The sequence below is a fragment of the Fonsecaea erecta genome (assembly GCF_001651985.1).
Source record: "Fonsecaea erecta strain CBS 125763 chromosome Unknown Scaff16, whole genome shotgun sequence".
NCBI lineage: Eukaryota > Fungi > Ascomycota > Eurotiomycetes > Chaetothyriales > Herpotrichiellaceae > Fonsecaea > Fonsecaea erecta.
This window is the reverse complement of record NW_017387259.1, coordinates 91,349-111,197: the sequence shown is the minus strand read 5'-3', so window position 1 is coordinate 111,197 and position 19,849 is coordinate 91,349. Positions and strand designations below refer to the sequence as shown.

General features: G+C 51.9%; 4 protein-coding genes across 4 annotated transcripts; 2 read left to right on the top strand and 2 right to left on the bottom strand.

Moving 5' to 3' along the window:
• Positions 1-2,355: 2,355 nt before the first annotated feature.
• Positions 2,356-3,270, top strand: AYL99_11773 (hypothetical protein; the record flags this gene model as incomplete). Its single annotated transcript, XM_018843278.1, has 1 exon — positions 2,356-3,270. One exon carries the CDS (start codon positions 2,356-2,358, stop codon positions 3,268-3,270), a length of 915 nt encoding a protein of 304 aa, XP_018687380.1.
• A 1,414-nt stretch (positions 3,271-4,684) lies between these two features.
• On the bottom strand, positions 4,685-5,173 carry AYL99_11772 (hypothetical protein; the record flags this gene model as incomplete). Its single annotated transcript, XM_018843277.1, has 2 exons — positions 4,685-4,890; positions 5,059-5,173. 2 exons carry the CDS (start codon positions 5,171-5,173, stop codon positions 4,685-4,687), a joined length of 321 nt encoding a protein of 106 aa, XP_018687379.1.
• Positions 5,174-10,905: 5,732 nt separating this feature from the next.
• AYL99_11771 (hypothetical protein) lies at positions 10,906-11,661 on the bottom strand (the record flags this gene model as incomplete). The annotated part of the gene is made up of 1 exon (XM_018843276.1): positions 10,906-11,661. The coding sequence occupies one exon, from the start codon at positions 11,659-11,661 to the stop codon at positions 10,906-10,908; it is 756 nt and encodes a 251-aa protein (XP_018687378.1).
• Positions 11,662-18,068: 6,407 nt separating this feature from the next.
• AYL99_11770 (hypothetical protein) lies at positions 18,069-19,155 on the top strand (the record flags this gene model as incomplete). Its single annotated transcript, XM_018843275.1, has 4 exons — positions 18,069-18,654; positions 18,710-18,766; positions 18,822-18,887; positions 18,935-19,155. The coding sequence occupies 4 exons, from the start codon at positions 18,069-18,071 to the stop codon at positions 19,153-19,155; spliced, it is 930 nt and encodes a 309-aa protein (XP_018687377.1).
• Positions 19,156-19,849: the final 694 nt, after the last annotated feature.

The window sequence follows — 19,849 nt, the reverse complement described above, 5'->3', positions numbered from 1 at the left end:
GCTCCGTTCATTCGAAATGCTCTGTCTGCCCATATGCCCGAAGCCATTCGTCTATCCATCCATTCATTCTTCAGTCTTCAGTCTTCAGCCATTCAGTCAAGTATTGAGACGGGGCCCAGTGTCGAGCATTGGTCCTCGACGACAATCAATCAATCAATTGGAGCCCATGGGCAAGGGTGGGCGGGATCATGATTGTGATTCAGGCAGTGGAAGCTTTGGAGGCCAACCGAGTTCATTTCAGTCAAGAATATGGACTCGACTCGATGCGATGGACTCGATGGACTCGAAAGACTTGACTAACAATCACTCAATCACTCGGAGCCTTCTGGAGCGGAGAGGATGATTGGGCTCGCCAGAATAGGTCTCGTCTGGATGGATTGAATTGGTCCGGATTGGATCGGACCGGTTCAGAATGAAATGGTTTGGTTCCTGTTATATTTCATTGTATTTATTTCGTTTCGTGGCATACATGCGCGTGGTTCTAAGTGAGGATGACTTCATGGCGCGCGCACGCATTGGACCCGAACCCGAATTCAACCCAGCCCGACCCAACCCAGATCCATGTACAGAGGATGTGCTGAGAGAGAACCTGTGACACTCTTGCGAACGGCTCCACTGACCACCGGAGTCCAATGGAGTTGGGTTGGGTTGAGCTGGTTCTATCCATCAACCAATTAATCCAAGATCCAGCACACGAGCGCGAGCTCACTCGTGGGAGGAAAGGAAAGGAAGTGTGTTGAGACTGTCTGCCCGTGGCACGGTTCGTGCGTACGAAGGCCAGATGAGACGGAGACGGTGCCACGGGAACAGAACGGTTTGCTGGGTGTGTTGTGTGTTTTGGTGTTGGTAGTTGTGGTGACGGTGGTGGTCGTCGAATACTGCGAAGGGCGACGACGTGGGCCTGAGAGACAGCGATAGAGACAGTGTCGGTCCGCTCCCTGGGTGTTCTGAGTTCGTTTTCTTTCTCTCTCTCTTTGTTTCTCTCTTTCTTTGTTTCTTTCTCTTTGTGGATGTGTTATGTATCGTTCGTTAATCAGTCAATTCACGATACCCAGCGTACCTACCTACCGACCGACCGACCGACCGCCCGACATACCTGGCAAAGCCAAAGTGGAGGGCAATCGGTGAATGTCGGGTGTCAGATTTCAGGTTTCAGATTCATGAATGGAATCCAGTGCGGCATTGTATCGTCGTCGTCATGTTCACCATCACCAAACTACCTCTCTCTCCGCCTCAGACTCGCCGTCCCTGGATCTCAGCTCTTCTGAATAGTCCATGATTCATGATCCTCTCTCTGATCACGCAACCTGTGGTACATGAGATGGGGACCGGGCACAGACAGACGGGCCTTTAGAGGAGAGGAGAGGGAGGGGAGCCCAGCCGGCCGAGATGATTAGCTAGTAGTATCGAACTCGACCGCGCGGAGGATTCGGACTGAGGTGGACATGACTGGCCGTGTCAGACCCATGGAGAGAGTTGCCGTGGTGTGCCGAGGTCCTCAATCTCTCCTCCCTCCCCGTAGCGTAAAAGGCGTATCTCATCGCAAGGCTGAGATCAGAAAGATCGTGGATCTGCCGTGGTCTCAGTCATGTTTTTTGCTGTGTAATCCAGTGAATGAAGTGTCATTACGTTCGTTGTGCCCGCGTAATGTCGACGTTGTCGCACAAAGCCTCGCTGCGGGTCCGATCATACGCCGCGGTGCCGTATTGACGTCCATCCACATCCACCCGGCGTCACTGAACTCAGATCGCTGTCTCGCCCTTTCTTTTCCGCAACTTCGTTTTTCCTTTCTTTCTTTCTTTGTTTCTCTCTTTCTTTCTTCCTTCATCCATTCATTCTTCACCGCCTTCTGCAGGCTGCTCTGCTCTGACAGACCCTTCACTGAGCCCCGCCATTCACCAGCACCGGTACGGTGACCCACGACTACGCACTGCCTGGGCCGGCGCGCAGCAGATCCTCGCGGCCGTGGAACTGCCAACAGTCGGTCACTGATCACAGAAAAACCACAAAACCACACCTTCGTTTGGGCCATTCTTTTTTTACACCAACACCCAAACAGTCAGTCAATATCCTTAGTCCACGTGACTCCCTGTCTCGACACTTTGTGCTGTGCCATACAACAACACAACAGTCCTCTGCCTTTCTCCTTCCTCGTCCAAATCTCGACAAGACGTATTATTATCACCACAACTAACAGCTGTTGCCGCACCTCATCGTCCGTCATTTGAGGCCCCAACTGACGCGTGCGCCACACCGTGAACTCCTCCCCCCCGTCGCCAAGAACTGTTATTTTAGCGAGTGAGTGAGATCGCACAACCTCAAAGTGTCGCTTTGTACTGACTCGCGCAATCCAGGATGGCGACGACACAGAACGCCTTCGTGGCACTCCCGGCTGAAGTCCACGGCACGATCGGCGCGTACCTTCCGCTCGACAGCCTGATGTCCGTCCGCAGCACCTGCAAGACCCTGTACGCCAGCGCAGGCTACTGTAGAGAAACCGTCAAGGAGCTCCACCGTGTCGACGACGAAACTAAGGTGGCGACCCAGAAATGCGAAAATTGGTCCCCCCCCGGCTGCGGGATGATGCTCGCCATCGGTGACTACGCCCCGACTCGCAATCGCTTCCTGGTCGCTAACTGGCGGTCGTGGGCGGCGAGGAAGGGACTCTCTGCCTTAGCGGCGCACTGGGCCTCGGACCGCAAGTTTATGCGTTTGTGTTGCGACTCCTGTGCTACGATGAAGCTTCTCGCCGCCTTTCCCAGCGAAGAAGTCCGCTCCCGGAAACGCGATAAGCAGAGCGTGACCTGGATGGATATTCGGCGATGGAACCCAGATCCCAAGAACAAGCGAGCCGGCGCCGCCGAGACGGCCACGCAGGGAGTCTCCTTTGTCCGCCAATGTGGTGAGTGCAAGATCCACTTGGGGTACGAAGGCTGGGTGACCTTGGGCCCGTTCGAACTCGACAGGATCATCCGATGCGCGACGTGCCACGAGGACAAATGGATGGCCACCGATGATCCAAGGGGGACCAAGTGGCTGCTGGCCGGGAAAGAGTGTTTCGAGTGCCACATCAAACGTCCGGAGTACCAGGGCTTTTACGCGCTGGTGAAGCATGAGGAGACGCTGTATAAGCGACAAGTCAGACGCGTGATGCAGCGGCGCAACCGGCTACACATGCTGTTGAACCGCGACAAACCGATCAGCGTGGCCGAGGCGAAGAGGGTGATCCGGTCCAGGGCCATACGTACTAGCAGTCATCGTCGTCGCTAGGCTTAGCCTTATGTGGGAATTGTTGGGGGGAGTGGCTGTGGGCACTGATCACGACCTGATCATCAAATCTGTGTGGAATATCATTCATAGTCTGCCGCGTCGAGGATGTTGAGCCCGACCAGAAGTTGTAAGGGAAGAAGCAGGCAAGCGAGTATTAGTCAAGGAAGCAAGTAATTAAGTATGGAATCAATCAAGGAAGCAAATGGAGCCCTGTCTTCAGTCTCCTTCGTTGAGTGTCGTGATTCGTCTCACCCCCATCTGTCTAGAATACGCCAGCAAGCACACTCTGGCCAGCCACGTCGTTGTCCGACGGTGTACTAAGATTCAATCTGCTGAGGTCGAGTAAATTTAGCGATGCTGAGATACACCCGGGTAAGACCGTGGTGGCGTCCAGCAGCTTGATTGTGCAGAGAGAGAGAGATGCAGACCACAACATACAGGGTTCGTTCTCGGAGCCAGAAGCTCGTTGTAACACTATGGGTAGTCACGACCCATCTACACCTCCACCTCTGCCGTATGTACCACTGTCAGACACCCTTCCCTCTGCCAACCACACAGCGCTCATTACAGCATGATACCATGTTCCAGTTACAGTCATCCACTGTCAATACGGCAAGACACGATTGCCGCATTCTCCGGGCTTCAGCTCATGATTCGCTGGCAGACAGAGGAAGAACAGGAGAAAAAGCTCATGTTCAAGCTGGCGACGGTCGAATTACATGAACTACTATAGCAAGGCAGCGCCCGAGATTCAGGATTGCTGTTTCTAACGAGGTTCTCTCGCATTTCATCAATGGATGGATTGGCTGTGGACAAGTCGACTTGGATTCAGACTGATATAAGTTACGAGTACTATCGACCTACCGCCCTTTGGGGAACCTTTACAACCAACGACCGCCCGGATGAGAAACTCTTCATGTGATCCCTGCGGCGAAATAGGAATGGTGTGACAAGAATTCCAAGTCTGATTATACAAGTACCACTGCAACAGACAAGACGAAGCATGCGGAAAATACCGTTCGCCTTCGGAGCCCAATCCATATTGTCTTCCATGCTAAGGGAGTTGCCATCGTTCCCACTAGTCAGCGTCAATGTGTCACCAGGCTTTACCAAAGATCCATTCGACACTTACATCGAGTTGGCTAAGACGTACTCCTGGAAAATTCCCTTCGGTTTGGTGCCGAACTTAGCTATAACGCTGCTCAAACACGCTCACGCCGAGCGCTGCAAACAAGCTCGTAAAGATGCCTTCGACAACTTTGGCCTATGTACAGTCTCGGCTTCCCTTGATTAACTGCTCGACTTGACCTAGATATCAAATCTCGAAAGGAGTGCCAGTCCTGAAAAGAGATCGAGGGTGGAGGAAGGGGAAGAAACGGAGATCGACGATGTTAACTGGTCAGATGAAGAATCATTACGCGGTCGGAAGAGACGTCGGGCCAACGACTTCAACAACGGAGATCGTCTGCACCTTGACGTCCACCATGTCGCCGAGCCCGCTGTCCATGTCAGTGACGACTGCGGCAGACAGCCATTCATCGCGGTGCTCCCGCGCGTTGTTCCAGGCGGCATTCATGCAAGCAACCCGCCCTCCCTGTTGGAGATAGTGACCAAGGGCACCTGAGGGCTCAGCAACATGGTCACCTTCCCTTCTGCCTTCGTGCAACTGGGCTATCACTGGTTGGTAGCTTGCCACAAGATGCCTCGTCGCCTTACACCGCACATTGAGTCCGAGAATAGTGGAGAAAAGAAACGGTGCAGGTCCTGTGTCTCAGATCCGCTTCTCACCAATAGCGTATACATTGACCATGTAGAACACCTCTTGTAGCTTAACATCCGCACCTCCATGTTCGCAGTCGTGAGTTTCTTGGAGCTTTACTTTGGTAGTGGTCAGCATGACCATTGGTCCACTCAATTGAAAATTCCCACCAAAACAGGCTGCTGCCTCGGCCAGCGACACAGGCTGCGACTCCTTTCCCCATTGTGATATCGAGTTGTTCTGGCTTGGGAAGCTTGCTGTCGGCTTGACACTTCCAAATAGCTAAGGGCCATAGCCCCCGTAGCCACCACCAGCCGCTCGGACGGCGTGCATATTTTTGTTGTACTCGAGTCTCGACTGATTCTGTTGTTCCACACTCAATGGATTCGGGTCGGTCTAATTCGGGGCTATGTGACCTTTCTTTCCACAAGTGAAGAGAGTAGATGTGCATGTGGATTGCGACAGCGAGCTCCGCAACATGATAGATGTCGAAGTGCAGATGATGCACGAATCCTATACCCCGAGCGATCTACCAGGTCCGCTTTGGCGCCCACATATATATATAGAAAACCGCAGGGCTGGCAGTCGTAGTCGCCTTCCTGGCTCATTGGCGACGAGGATGTCTTCCTGAACAACAGAATCCAAGTTGCGCCGTGAAATCCCCAGTCATTCAGTCATGATAGACGTCGCGTAGCCGTTCTTCGCATCACCAAGCACACTCGAACATGTGTGGTACGCTTTCCAGTACGAGTTCGCGCTCGCGCTCGCGCTCGGCTGCATCGGGGCGCAGTGAGAACTGCGCCCGCTTCTGGTTTGGTTTCGGTCTCTGACTGGTGGTGGGTAGGCAGTTCGTGAAGCGCGACTCACTGACTGGCTGACCGCCCGCTCACCATCGATTTCGAGCGGTGCCCGGGTAAATAAAGCCACGCCGAGCTCGGGAACGAGTTTCGCTCGCTCATACCCTCTCCCCCTTGGCCCGACCGTTGCACGGGGGTTCGCGACGAGAAATTCTCGCCGCGTTTGGGTTACACATCGCGAGGAGGAATCGATCATTCGACCGGAGATCAAGCGCCGGCATAGAAGCCCTGCCGATAGAAGCCCTGCCGCCAGTGAATAGTACCCAAGCCCGCCGCCGTCTGAGCCTGGATTCAGCATCTGAGGCCGTGCAATCTCGATTCTGCGCTTGGTGCGCGATAAGAGTCTCACTCACTAGATTACGACTCGAACCCTCTGCCTGGCCCGAGCAACACCAGGTCTCTCATAGGTATTTCTCTGGACTGGAGCTGCACTTGAGAGACATCTTCTTTTGACCGTTTCTTCGAAGTTCGGAGAGACAGTTTCGATCGATTTGCTGCAAAGAGATTGTCTGCTTAGCTGAAAACTCTCGTCCCCCTCCTCCCAATCAACCCTCCCTCGCTCTCGCTCCGACTCGCCATTTCTTCTTCCTCACCTTCGCGGGCTGGAGATCGCGTACTCAAACTCCTGGGGTGGCCTTCGCCGGAAAGGCTCCGTACGTCAGGTCCATAGCTGTCCACAGTTGTGCTACCGCATATTTGCAGACGTTACCGGTGAGTGGTGTGTAGACTTCAAAATAAACCTGTTATATTTCAAGCTTGATACTTCCTGACATCACATCTGCTCGAGCTCTCGTTTCGGGGACAGACCGGCCGGCAGAAGGGGCAGCGGCAATAGACACCGGAGTATATCAGGCTCTCCAGGTGGGCTTCGACAGCCTTTCAAGAGTCGGTTTGGGCGTGTTCTCGCAGGAGCATTTCAGCTTCCTGGACCCTCGTGCGTTTTTCTTTCCTCCTTGCTAATGTCATTCAAAGGTAATTCCAGCGTGTTTGCAAAGGGGGAGCAATCTAGGAGCCCCAACCGCTTCTGTGAAGTTCGTCTCGGAACGCCCTTGATCCGCGGACGGCTGATACTGACTGGCTCTTCGACACGTCGAGGAGAGTCAAGCGCCAACTGGGAGACATCCGTCGCGTCGGGATACGAAGCCGGCTTTGCTCTGACGTCGTCTTTATCGCCAGTACCACAATGTCTTTGGTCCCGAGAGCCTCTGTCTTCAGGCCAATCTCCCAACTCCTCCAAGCGCTGCTGGTACTGGTGCTACTCCTGCATCCTCTTTGTTTTGATTTTCTGTTGTCAGATCATCATGGGCAGCATTCTCGAGGAACCATTACTCCCTCCCTGGAGCAGATTCACATCCCCCCACCCGTTGTCTCGCTCCTGCGTGAGCAGGGGAAACTCTACCTCGAACTGATCGGCCTCCCTCGTCCTGCGCATAGTCCACCTCGTCTCTTAATCACTCGAGAATGGGGTACGCAGGCTCTTCCGACGAAGTCCAGCGTCGCCTTGGTCGCGAGTTTGGTGGCGTGGAGGGAGTCTTGATGGGTAGATTGGGTCGAAACAAGGGCACTGGTCCAATCTCTGCTTCCAGAAAACATACATATGCCTGCACAATCTCAAGCAGAGGTATCTGAGGACGAAGGAACACTGCTGCACGCCGTCAGTCCGTAAGTTAGGAAGCGGCCCCTTGTCTTCATCGCCGTGTTCAGAGTCGTTTCTGAGCCAAATTGCCATGCCTTGCCTTGCCTGTGAAGGAATCGAAGGTGACAGACACCCTGGCTTGAACTGTTCTCTTTGCCAGCTTCACCAACAAGGCCGGCGCCGCCCTCAAGCTCCACGTAGAACAAAAAGTATACACGGCCCAGCCCGGCGTAAGTCTCCATGCAGACTGTGTGTCTGAGCTATACCATGAAGCGGATTTGTCAGCCATCCTTGAAAAAGGCCCCATCGGTCATACTGCTTAGGTCTCCGGAGTAGAGGAACCCGTGACTGAGGTAAAGGGGAAGCAGCGTCGTGAAGACAGTGTCTGTCGGAGGCCGGATGTCCAATCCAGCCTTCTCGACGCACATAGTGATTGGGCTTTTGGCCGCTACCCCTGAAGGTACAGAATGGCCTTCATTGTTGCCGGCCGCGAAGATGTGATCTGTCAGGACAGGGCGTCCTCGAGGAGGCTTAGCTTACTCTTTCTTGACACCGAGGAGGATCAGGTGATCTTGATCTTCTCTTGAGCTTCTTCTCGCATCTTACATGCCCTCGACCCAGGAGGTCTCCGTCGCAAGTGAGAGAAATCCTGAGAGTGGAGCAGCGTGCACAACAGAGGCCCCTCTTCTTCCTCGATCAGCGTGTGGCGGGTGACAGCAAGCTGTGTCGTCCCACGAACTCAATCACGGGAGAAATTCTCCAAAAATGAATCCAAGGCTGAAAAGACCTGGAATTGGAACCAGGGACAATCGCACAGGATTGATGCCAATGCTTCGTTGCTCGAGGTTTCCACAAGAAAGCTCCTGGCAGTTACGGCCACCTTTGTCACCGCGTAGGGGATCAATGGGTACAGCTGCTAGACAGGAAGGCGAAGCACCAACGCCGGGCTGGCTGGCCTCGTGCTCTCATACATTCCTTTCACATCAGTCACAGTGGAAGTCTTGACGCATGAGATCGGGCCACATGCCACGGGTGGACAATCAAATAGAACGGGACATTTAGTTTGGGTCGGAGAAGGTTGGGGATGTCTGTGTGTGTATCTGAAAAGGAACTTTGTTGTCAAGCCACCGTGCTCAAAATCGTTGATGCCCCCACACGGTATACTCTTCCTCTATATTCATCGCAATGCGCACAGCCACTTTGATACCATTTTGTGAAATGTGTTCTGCACTCTTTGGCACACAACCGATCCTCACTCGTTGTCAGTCGGATAGCAGAGCTATGTCGTTGTTTCGTATGCATCTCGCGCGCTGATCGTATGATAGCAGATTTCCGAGCAGAATCAGTGCGGTTGTCAGCCCCATGGCGCCGCCAGGCCGCTTGCGATGTCCGATGTCCTCCGAGAGACGAGGAAGATCGGATGGTGGATTCCCATGAATCGTCCGGGCACACTTCCGCGACGAGATAATGAATGTTGCTGAAGGGCATGTCTCGCATGAAGTCTTTCAAGCAGCGTTTCGAAGCGATTGTGATCCGTTCACGAGTCATGGTGAAGGTAGAGAAGGATCAGGGCAACCAATTCAGGGAGCCGGAAGGACTCGACGGTCAGCACCCTGTTCAACACTTGATCTTGGCTGGTATGCCCGTGATATCCCCGCCTGCTCCAGTGGATGACTAGCGAGTCCCTAACCCTGTCATCATCCTGGGCACTTTTTGTCTCGTGTTGAGACCCTTCAAAAGGTCACGTAGGCTGTTGACATGCCTCTGCAAGACGCCGCCAGACGCCGGGGCTGGTAATCCGCTATCACGTGGTGTGAGCACGGCTTCACCATGAACGACGACGGCTTGACAGAGAATGCGGTATTGTCATGAGATTCTCGGGTCGATGGGCCTTCCAGGTGGGGTATTGGCGTCGAATATAGGATAGAAACTGGCCTTTGGAGATAATTGAGGTTGAATCAATGATCGACCTTCTGGTAGATATATTGGTGGCAAACCTGCGAGGTGTGTGGATACAGTTCTGTGCGTTCCTGCATCTCAATTCCGACTCGGAAAGGGATCGCGTAAGAGCCCCTGACGCAGGGTCCAGAGAGAATGAGCAAGGTTGATGGCGCGATTGAGGAACTCTGCTGGCATAGAACAGGGGCCTGCTTCGTCGAACACCGCTCTCGCATTTCGCAGCGACCATCCGTGAGGATATACCTCGCCAGAGGGCCGTCAGTCCACGACTGCTCGCTGTCGTAACGCGCCTGAGTGGCTGAAAAGAGCGTCTGCGGAGGTCTTGCTGTTCGTAAAGGTGTAATACAGGTACAATTATTTGGCCGTGTCCAGTGCCCACAGTTGGATGGTCGAGGTAAAGGAGCTCATGAGGTCCCAGCTTTTGGCGAAGGGCTTGGAGGTCGCTGGTTGGCTGTGAAGCTCACTTGAAGTGACTGGAAGTCGTTTCCATTCGAGACCCGACAACCTGCTTATAGATCCATGAATGATAAAGACGATTCTCGAACCCGCTGGAGCTTGCGTCTTAATCCCAGGTTAGGTCATGGCTGGATGGCAGTGGATTTCTTCATCGGCTGTGTGACACGACCACAATAATGTAAACGCGTTGGCTCTTGCAGACATGGACTTCGATCGATGTACTTGGATCAGGCTCTTCGAGAAACTGTGGATGTACCACCACTGGGGCTCAACCCAAGCAGCGGTTCAGCTCGATACGAGTCAACCTGCGGCTTCCTCTGTCCAGGTGCTGGCAATTTATACCAGCGGTGCGCTCATGGGATGGCAGACAGGCCAATGTGTCGCCGTGGAAGGGGTGCATTGTGCGGTTTTTTTAGATGTCCTGGCAGGCTTGTCTGCGTATCTGTGCCCAGCTCTTGTGTGTCTCTTTCTCCACAGGGCGAAAGCCTTCAGGCATCCTTCTTTGTGGCACTGCTCTGAACGTCGTCAGAGGCCGCAGGTGAGAGCGCGGATAGCAAGGTGTATTCATGATCGTGGTGGTTTTCGGTGGAGGAATCGCCAGCGATTGAATGTCTTTGTGTTTGAGCCAGAAACCTGTCGTGACGGACGTGAGGGTGGATGTACCTGTAGGTTCCGAAGTCAGTAACCAGAGTCCAGTACAGATTTCTTATGTCGGTGTCGAGAGGGATAAACTTGCGTCTTTGTTTTGTTGGAATGAATGCATCTCGATCGGCTTTGCGTGTGTTGGGAATCTTAAGTGACTGTTCCCTTTGTGCCGGGAACAGGTTTCGAAATATGTCCAAGCTTGTCTTTGAAACGAGTCTCTGTTGGCTTCTCCACAACTATTTGATCTTTAGAAGCAGGCATTTATAGGAAGCTGGTAGTCAAGGTGTCCATGCAGAAGCTGCCCAAAGTCACCCCCATAAGCACTAATCACGATCGCAGCGCGCTTTGTCAGTGTCATACCATGGTCCAATACCGCTTTGACTGTCAATGTCAAGCCTCGATGGGTGATTCCAGTGTGCTTCTTCTTTTTCTGCTGCGGTTTGGAGATGTCCGTCGTGGGGACAAAGTGCCGATTTATCCCCATACACGATTGATTCCATCGACCTATAAGCCTGGTGTACTCCCAGAAGATCGGTCACAAGCTCATACGCCCATATTCGGTCTCTTCTGTTCTTGCAAAGCATACGTCGGAGAAGCTCCAAATGACGAGAAGGCGCCTTGTCGGCCTTGGCCAGAAGTTCGTCATGCCAGGCGCCCATCTTCTGCCTGTGAGGAGAGGCTTCCTCGAATACCTTGGTTAAGTCCCAGGTCTCTCTTGGGAGTTCGATCACTCTAAGAGTAAACATTATCATTACAGCCAGTGACCAGATGTCGCCAGCCTGGTGTCTCTCCCGATGCAAATACTCTGGGCTAATATAGCACGCAGTTCCCCCACTAACGAAATATGTACAGGTTTCCGAAGAGGCAAGACCAAAGTCGATCAAAACGGTGCGACGAGAACTGGGATCGTACATTGTGTTGTCGGGCTTGAGATCGTTGTAGAGAAAGCCATTTTGGTGTACCCATAGCAATCCCTGGGCGGCGCCGAGCCAGATATCCATGCACTGCATCTCGGTGAGGGTGGAGTGAAATTGGTTGTCAACGAATTTTTCGAGGCTCATCCCGGGGACCAACTCCATCGTTATCGAGTACTTTTCAACGTTACAGTCGAGAAACTGGACCACGTGTCGCTATATTCCGTTAGCTCTGTTCTCGTACTTCGAAAGGTAGCTTCAAAGACTTGCATGCCTACGAAGTGCCCGGAGGACGTAAGCCTCGGTCCGCCACATCTTTGCAGCTGTCGAAAGATAAGGGCGCCGATAAACCTTGATTGCAACACTCTTCCCTGACAATTTGCCTTCCGCAACCTGTGAATGGCCTGTTTCCCCAATGACCGCTCTCACCACCGATTGTCCAACCACCCTTACAGTCTGTTTGGGAAGGTTGCAAGTGTCGTCGATGGGGCTATCGTTCCTCTTTCCCGTACTGCTCTCGATACCGGCTCTTGTAGGCTGTGTTCGATATTGAAAACCCGCCGTTTGGGTGGAAACGGCCCCGGCGGCCATGAGGATCTCTGAAGGGTCTGAGAAGGAGTACATACAGGACTGAGACAAATCGCTCAAGGGATGTTATGCGAGAGGAGCTGAAGCCTGTTAGGGTCGGGCTGAAGTGAAGGAAACAAAGAAAGTGGAAGCCACGGTCATCTAAAGGTCCCACTGACTCAACTGTCTTAACGGTGTCTATATTGTGTTGAGATATCCCTAGGTTTTAGGAGAAGAGAGAGCAGAACTGCGTTGCGCGCAGGAGAGAAAGGTCCGAAGCCCATTCCGAAGGGAAGGTGTGCTTCAGGCATGTACTGTATCCACAACAGAAGCTTTTTCTTAGCCTGAGGACGCTCGACAGAGTGAGTATGGGATGAGAGCAGCCATTCGTGGACCATTTCTTGTGGGTAGATAAGCCTTGCAGCGATTGTAGAGAAGTCTTGATATTGATAGGGCAGACATGCGCCGAACTAGAAGCCGGGAACCCCCATTGTTCCGTTCCGTTAGCATGGCTAGGCACGGTTAGCGCAGGCTTAGCTGGATCTCACTCAGCTGTCGCCCACTCTACATCCTTCCCTTGTGATACTGCTAACCGCTTCTCATCCACATAATCAGGTCTAACATGCAAGTCACATGCTCTCCGCCTCCCCCGGACGTCTGGTCCTCCCAAACACCGAAGACCATCCTCTCCAAGAACATGTTGACCCGGTCCCGAACCTCCTGTCGAATACTGCCTTCACAACGGTGTCGAAAGCTTGATGTCAGTCAACTCCTATCCAGATACAACAGAGCACAATAACATGGAGGGAGACTTGAAACTGCTCAGTTGGACGAGGCCGAATGTGCAAGGGGCCGCTGCCAAAGATGCTGAAGAGGTGGTTCTCCCGCCACTGAAACATCTGGACAGTGGACGTTAAAGCCCAGAGGGAGGATTTGCTAGTGAAAAGATAAGCTACTTTCCCTCTGCAGGTTTCCGCCTAGAGAGCGAGAGATCCGGGCAGCATAGCAGAAATGACCTCCTCAACGGCTCGATGCCATCGCTTTTCACTTACCTCTCAGACCCCTAGATGCCAAAACATCTCAGTCGGGAACAATGCGTCCGAACACACCTACAAAGGAGATCACAAAACTGCTACAGGGTGCCAAATTGCAAAAGAGTGGGAGCCGCCAGCGGAATTGTACCAAGAAGCGTCGGCTATGAGATAATACGGACATTGGGCACAGGGAGGTCTCTACAGCAACCACCCTGCAATATAGGATCGCACTTGTCAGCGAGCGAGAGAGGCTCCTGAAGCTCTTGTTCCTTTCGCTGTCTAAGCTGCTACACGCCTGGCCAAAAGGATTGCGGCGCACAGACAGATTTGAGCCTGGCTAACCATTGTCAAGCTCGGAGGAAGCGCTCTGATCCTGACAGAGGCTAATGATAATACGGCCTGTCAAATACAATATACCGTTATCTAGATTTTCAAATCTGGAATGTCCTGCACGTTGTTGGCTTCGTCGAAGTGATGCTGCAGAGTCCGTTGAAGAGGCAGAGTCTCCGTAGTTCGTGCTTGTGCGTGTTTCCATATAATGAGTGTAACAAAGATGTACCCAGGCCCTCTTGCTCAGAACCCCAACACTCCGTACATTTTTGACCCTTCGAAAAAGTCAATCCACCGATGAATTCGTAGTCCAGTCATGCACGAAGCGTATTCTGTTGAACCTGAGCTGGCGGTCCCTGTAGTCAGGAGTCTAAGGACCTTGTACCATCCTTATCGACCGAACAAAGCGCTCGAAAGAAGGCCGTCTCTCCCAGGGGTTTTGCAGGTCGATCCGTTATCCATTCGGTCGTTGGTATCCGTTTCGGTACGACGGCGCCTGATTCTCATCTTTCGTTGACTTCAAGTGATATGGTAGCTCAGTGTGTTTTGTCCGTCCGTTGAAATCTAGATTCTTGGTCGTTGTGACGGCTCATTCGCTGTCGATGTTGAGTACAATCCCTCCTCGAGGAAGCACGTATTGAACACAAAGCTCACGACACAGTCCCCGCACGCCGATGCCCTCGTTGCAGAGCTCGGTAGCGTCCATATACTCTGCCCTCGGCGGTCGAAAGAGCGACCGTCTTCTGTGGTTTTGCTGAGCAGCCGATGGCTCCTCCAGCCGGTAATGGATCTTGCAAGATCCATCCTGACCGGCCAACCACTGTCGACAAATGCATCAAGGGTTCGAGATCCCCTTTCTGTCGAATTGAATCCCTTAGATCTGCACGTTCAGGGCTTTGAATGCTGCAGAATTGTGAAAGGTCCTAGTAAACGTGAATGCGATATCGAGTCTGGATATCACCGGCAGCGTATCTGAAGGATCCAATCTCAGATTTCTATTATCGTATGAAATCAAGGTCGTTGCCTTGATGCTGTCGTTTGCGTGGTTTCTTCTTCAACTACCATTGGGTTTTTGTAGGTTCGAATGTCTCTCTTTGCAAGTAGATCCCGAGTGAGCTCAATAACAGCTTCTAGTGCAGTCGCTCTTGAACGGGAAATCTGGTCTGCCGTCCGCCGCCAAAAGTCCGCTTTGTTTGATTCTGAAATTGCCAGGAGCACGGCAGATTATTCCGGACCGTGACCACGGGGGTAGGCAGCTCCGGCGCGTACCAATCTTAGTACAAGAGACCCACATTGAATCACACATATATTTTTATCTGTCTAAATTTTCTCCACACCAAGACCCCCTCAATACGACGAGGGCGAATTACGTCGACTCCGGGTCCTGTCAGGTCAAGACTACCACCGGGGTCAGTCGGCAGCAGGACCTGGGGTTCGAATCCCATCGACATCAACCTTATAAAGTAGCGAATTCGTAGTATAACCGGCCGAGAAAAACCAACCCGCAAGGGCGAGTTTCGCTTATCACAAACCAGGTTAAGGGTTGACCTGCTTTGTGATAAGTTTTTGCCATTTCGACCGATAGTTTCTGTTTTTATGTGCCCTTTCTTCTCGCCAAGGGCAGCTATGACCCTCCTCCGTTTTACAAGCCAACAGGTATCTATAACGTCTAAAGCTTTCTTTGGAGATCTGCACATGGTTGGACACCTTTTCAGAACCTTCAAAGATCCTCGATTTCGTCGAGGCGCATTAGTAATATGTGAGTCCCGTCAAGAATGACTGAGTGCCGCTGAATATCTTCAACCTTAGCTTCCACGGGAAGAAGATCAAAGACAATGTTCTGGATGTTCGAGGTGTATTCCTGGATACTCTTGTGCTTGGATGGATGGACTTCCCTTCAGTTGTCTGAAGAGAAGGGTTTGTGCCATTGTGTCTTGGATCCTGTAGAGGTCGTGAAGAGTCTCCCATACAACCGAAGGCAGACTTACAGCGATGTGAGAATGAATGCCTGGATCTGTATACTCGATGAGCATTCATTTGGCTTCGTGAATGCGTTCTTGCTTTTTTTTCATACCGTTTGAGCCGGGACTTGAAGTCGTTACAGGTGACTTTGCATTGCTTCTGGATTGCATCAGTAACTGTGTAGTCGTTTCGTTCGCGATACTTCTGGATGTTAGATGGAAGCTCAGGCATGTCTCCAGGGCCCGCGAGGTAGGTCTCGTATAGTTCGTAGAACATGCCTTCGTGGCCACCTGATTCGATATGGATCAATCAAGGCTGGATGAATGTGGCTAGTCTGACTTCTTGCCTAGATACCACTGAAGAAGTAGGCAGAGGATCGGAACGTGTCGGAAGAAGGGACAAAAGCTATAGGAAATCACTTCATTGCTCTGGCCACCCAATAGATTCCTATGTAGAGAAAGCAGAAGCCTGGAGTTCTCATCGCGGGGTAATCCTCTCCTACTGGGCAGAAGAGCTGGCTGAGGACAGTCCAGGCCAGTATTTGTGTGCTGCTCGGCGTGATCTTCGTTCACATAGCGCCTTCGATTGTGCCCCAGCTCTTCTTGGACGCTCTCGAGAGCAGTCTTATATGCTTGTGTGATATCATTGCATTGCTCTTCCCTGTATGCTTGAACGGCCATTCTTTTGATCAGATCTTTTCTTCCGCCCCCGGACTTTCTCTGCTTCGTAGGAGTCATGGGAAGATGACGCCGGCTTCGCTGCGACATGCTTCAGGCGTCTCGGCATGATCCCACAGCGAGTCAGGTTGTTGGATTTGCTGGGCCTGGGAGGCTCGGGTTTCGAATCCTCTTGATGATACAAACCTGGTGCCGCTGGTGAGCTTAATCCATTTTCATGGCGCAAGAGAAAGGCACCATCAACAGGCGTGTGGAAACTAGGGTAGAGCGGATCGTTGCAGATAAGTAGGTAGTCTTGTATAACCGAATGGCTTACAGAGAACGACGTTACCTCTTCGAAGGGGTACGCAAAGCCTAGAAAAGGCAGTTTGAGGAGGCGCAGGCGGCCTGTAAACCCAATCGACCCAACAGACTCCTCGGCGCAGCCCGCCCGCAATAATATGCCAAACTTCCGCATCTCTACTGTCGGAAGACCATTTGAACTAGACACGTAAGCTTCCCCTACTCCACGCCCCGGCCTTGTGGAATGGACTTGGACAGGAGGAGGTACGGGTGTCACACTGTAAGACAAAAGACAATTCTTGACCTCTCTGCCTTTTAAGCAACGCTTCGTGTGATGTTACCAACTCTTGAAGGGCCTTCTTACCTGCACTTTTGAACCAGTGTCATCCTCTACTTCAACCAAATCATTTGGGAGAGTCTTTGATTCTTGATTCCATACAGGAGGTGCTAATATGCGTCATGATTAAGCGGTCCATCTCGACTTCACAAACCCTCGAGCCGTGCTTGGCTGCTTCCCATACAACCGCAGCAACCTGCAGCACTCATACCAATGTCTCCGGGGCGTGTCTTTCAGTCGCGCTGTTTGCATCCAAGCATCCTCTATCTGATCGATGGCCGACAAGCGTGGACGAGCGTGGCAGGGGGCTCGAAGACCAAATGAAAATCATTCCGACACTGGTACAACTCGACATTCATGCACCAACTTATTGTGTTTGCAATACGTTCCATCTGCTCTATTAACAGGGCTACAAGGCAAAGCAGCTAAGATCCTTTACACCAATTTGATCAACCCAGATACTCGAGAGCAATAGCAATACAAGAAAGCACCCTCATTGTACCACTGTCAGGCTCCCATCGGATACACAAGGTGTTGCAAATGGCCCTTACAGGTGATTTTGAAGCTGAGTGGGAAGCGGTTCGTGAAGAGCTACCCGTTACATTACATTCAGCTGCAGCCTGATATCATGCCTTTGTGGAACATTTGGGGGATTCCGGCATCATCCCCAACAGGGTCAACCTACACGAATTTTGGACGGCACCACTGGTCGCCGACGACCTCCCTCTGCTCTTTGTACACGACTGCTGAATGGTAAGCTTTATAAATCGTCGTCCGCCTAAAACTACAGATGGTAACAGATAGTACACAGACACTCGAATAAAATATTAAGACTACTCTAAAATTGAAGATCAAGGTCGAGGTATATGGACTAAAGACGTGCCGAAAGGCATTCCTCGTTATTTCTGTGGCAGACCAGGAAGCGTCGCAAGAAGCCTCTCTCGAGACCTTCCAATTGAAAAAGATCGATTTTGACTGCAAACATCCAGAGCATGCTGGTAAAGATCGGCTCCGGCTTGGGGATGAGCGTGGAGCATCCCCGGTGATAAAACAACAGTGGCACTGAAACCTCTGAATGAAAACTGTAATTTGTGTCTAATGTCGTACTATCGATGAATGGATATCTCCTGCTACTTTCGTGTACGGTGTGACCTGGCATGCCCTCGTGACCCTCAGTCCGGGCTCCCATCAGGATGCCTGTCGCAGTGTTTCACTGCTGCAAGCCAGAAATCATCACAGCCCGCCACAGTCAAAGCAGGTGACCTAGGTAACACAAACCCTTTCGAGCTTAGCGCACAAATACATGTATATATTCTGCCTTGCCTCGTCAACTTGAACTTGGCTCCCTCAATTATCCAACCTTTGGTCAGGTTTTGGAAGAAAATGGCCCGGACCAGGCAGGAAGTGCCCGACGTCGTCCCCAAGCTTCTCGATAATACAAAGCGCCCGTTGGAGATAATTTTCGACTCGCGGGTCTCAGCAGCTTCAACCATCCTGTATGATCAGGCTCTGCAATGTGTTGAGTCTCATATCGCACCAAAGCTGCTCAGGCGACGACTCATTGCGATCTTCAACAGCCGAATTCCAAGCCGTGCAGCGAGCAACACGGACACGTGGAAGGAAAACAAGGACGATGCCCGATACGCCACTATTCGTCAGCTGCCGCCTGTGGTACTCTTATGGTGGGCAAAATCTTTCAACTCAATGAACTGGCGAGCACGTTCCATGTCCATTGATACCTTCAATGATCTCGTGGACAAAATGAGGACGCAGAGTCTTGTTGTTGCGGATTGGCAGTACGAGGATTTGGTCGCTTTTGCACAGGACTATCCCCTTGCCTCAAGTCCCGAGTACCACAATTTCATTCGAGGTGAGAAGAAGAATTCATTTCACACTACAGGGCAATCTAAAGGGAATATTTCAGATGTGGGGGCTTGGATATCCCCAGATCTTCGACCAATACCGGGAGGTGAGCAATTTCACACCTTGTTCCTAGGTGATGATTGATATTGACGCCGTGATAGGTTTAGCATTTCCACTGCCCGCGAACTATAGTTACTGGCCGGTGCAAGTTGATTCAGGTAGGCCGTCCGCTCCACCAAAGAGGGACAGTGATTAATATCAATGCCTTGTTAGATTTGCCAGTCCCATTTCCCGCGAACAACGATTATGTGGAGACTTGGCCAGGTCAAGTTGTTTCAGGTAAGCCCACCCACTCCATCACGTACCAGCAACCTGACAGCGGGCAGATCAGCTCTCAGGCCGAGCCTCCAGTCTTCCAGTCCCAGATCCTCAGGTGCTGGCGGCTTGGAACAATATCAATGATAGCCCAGGGTTCATAGATCCTGACTATATGAACAATGTCCCACTTCTCCCGTTTCTGACTCCATGGGGCCTCGACAGTCCGTATGCAACTGAGAGTCAACGGCAGATCTACAGGGAACAGGTATTTCGCGCCAGTCTTACATGATCAACGGTCACTTTTGACATGTTCAGTTCGAGCAGATCGCTTCTCGGAGTATCGCGAGTTGGTCTATCACCAGCCCATTGCCATCTGTGCCCTACCCGTTGAGCCAATCCCACCAACATCTTTGTCTCGAGGGGATGGAACACGATGAAAGGTCCCTTTATGGTTTCTATTGATTCCACGATTATCATCGCGGTCGTTTCGGGTTGTCAAATTTGGGAGTGCGTTGCGCTGTCACCTATTCCAATGGATTTTTTGGGGATTTTCCGACCATTTCTTCTTCATATGTGTCAGGTGAAATGTAGGCTGTTGCATGAGGATGAGTGTGCAAACGAGACCCTGACCCTGGGCACAAGTGTGCCTGGCTCTCAGAAGCAGGTCGGAATATGTGCGATGTAATCTGATCTGGACTATTTGTAGAAATGTGGATATAGCTATGGGGCCGTGCAAATCATGAGACGGAGCCAGAAGACGTACGTAGTCCTTGGATGAGTTTCCGCTACCGACCCGGATGTGCGCATTTCGATGACGTGTTGTACCACTGTCGCTAGTATCGTTATATTACAAACCCAATCTCATTCATTGGTGGACCAGAAAGCGGTAAGATTTACGCAGCAATGTCCTTAGCGCGGAATAAAAGTGTGATTTTGATTTCAACTCTCAAATCCACAGATTCCTCATATTATTCTCCTGCGTC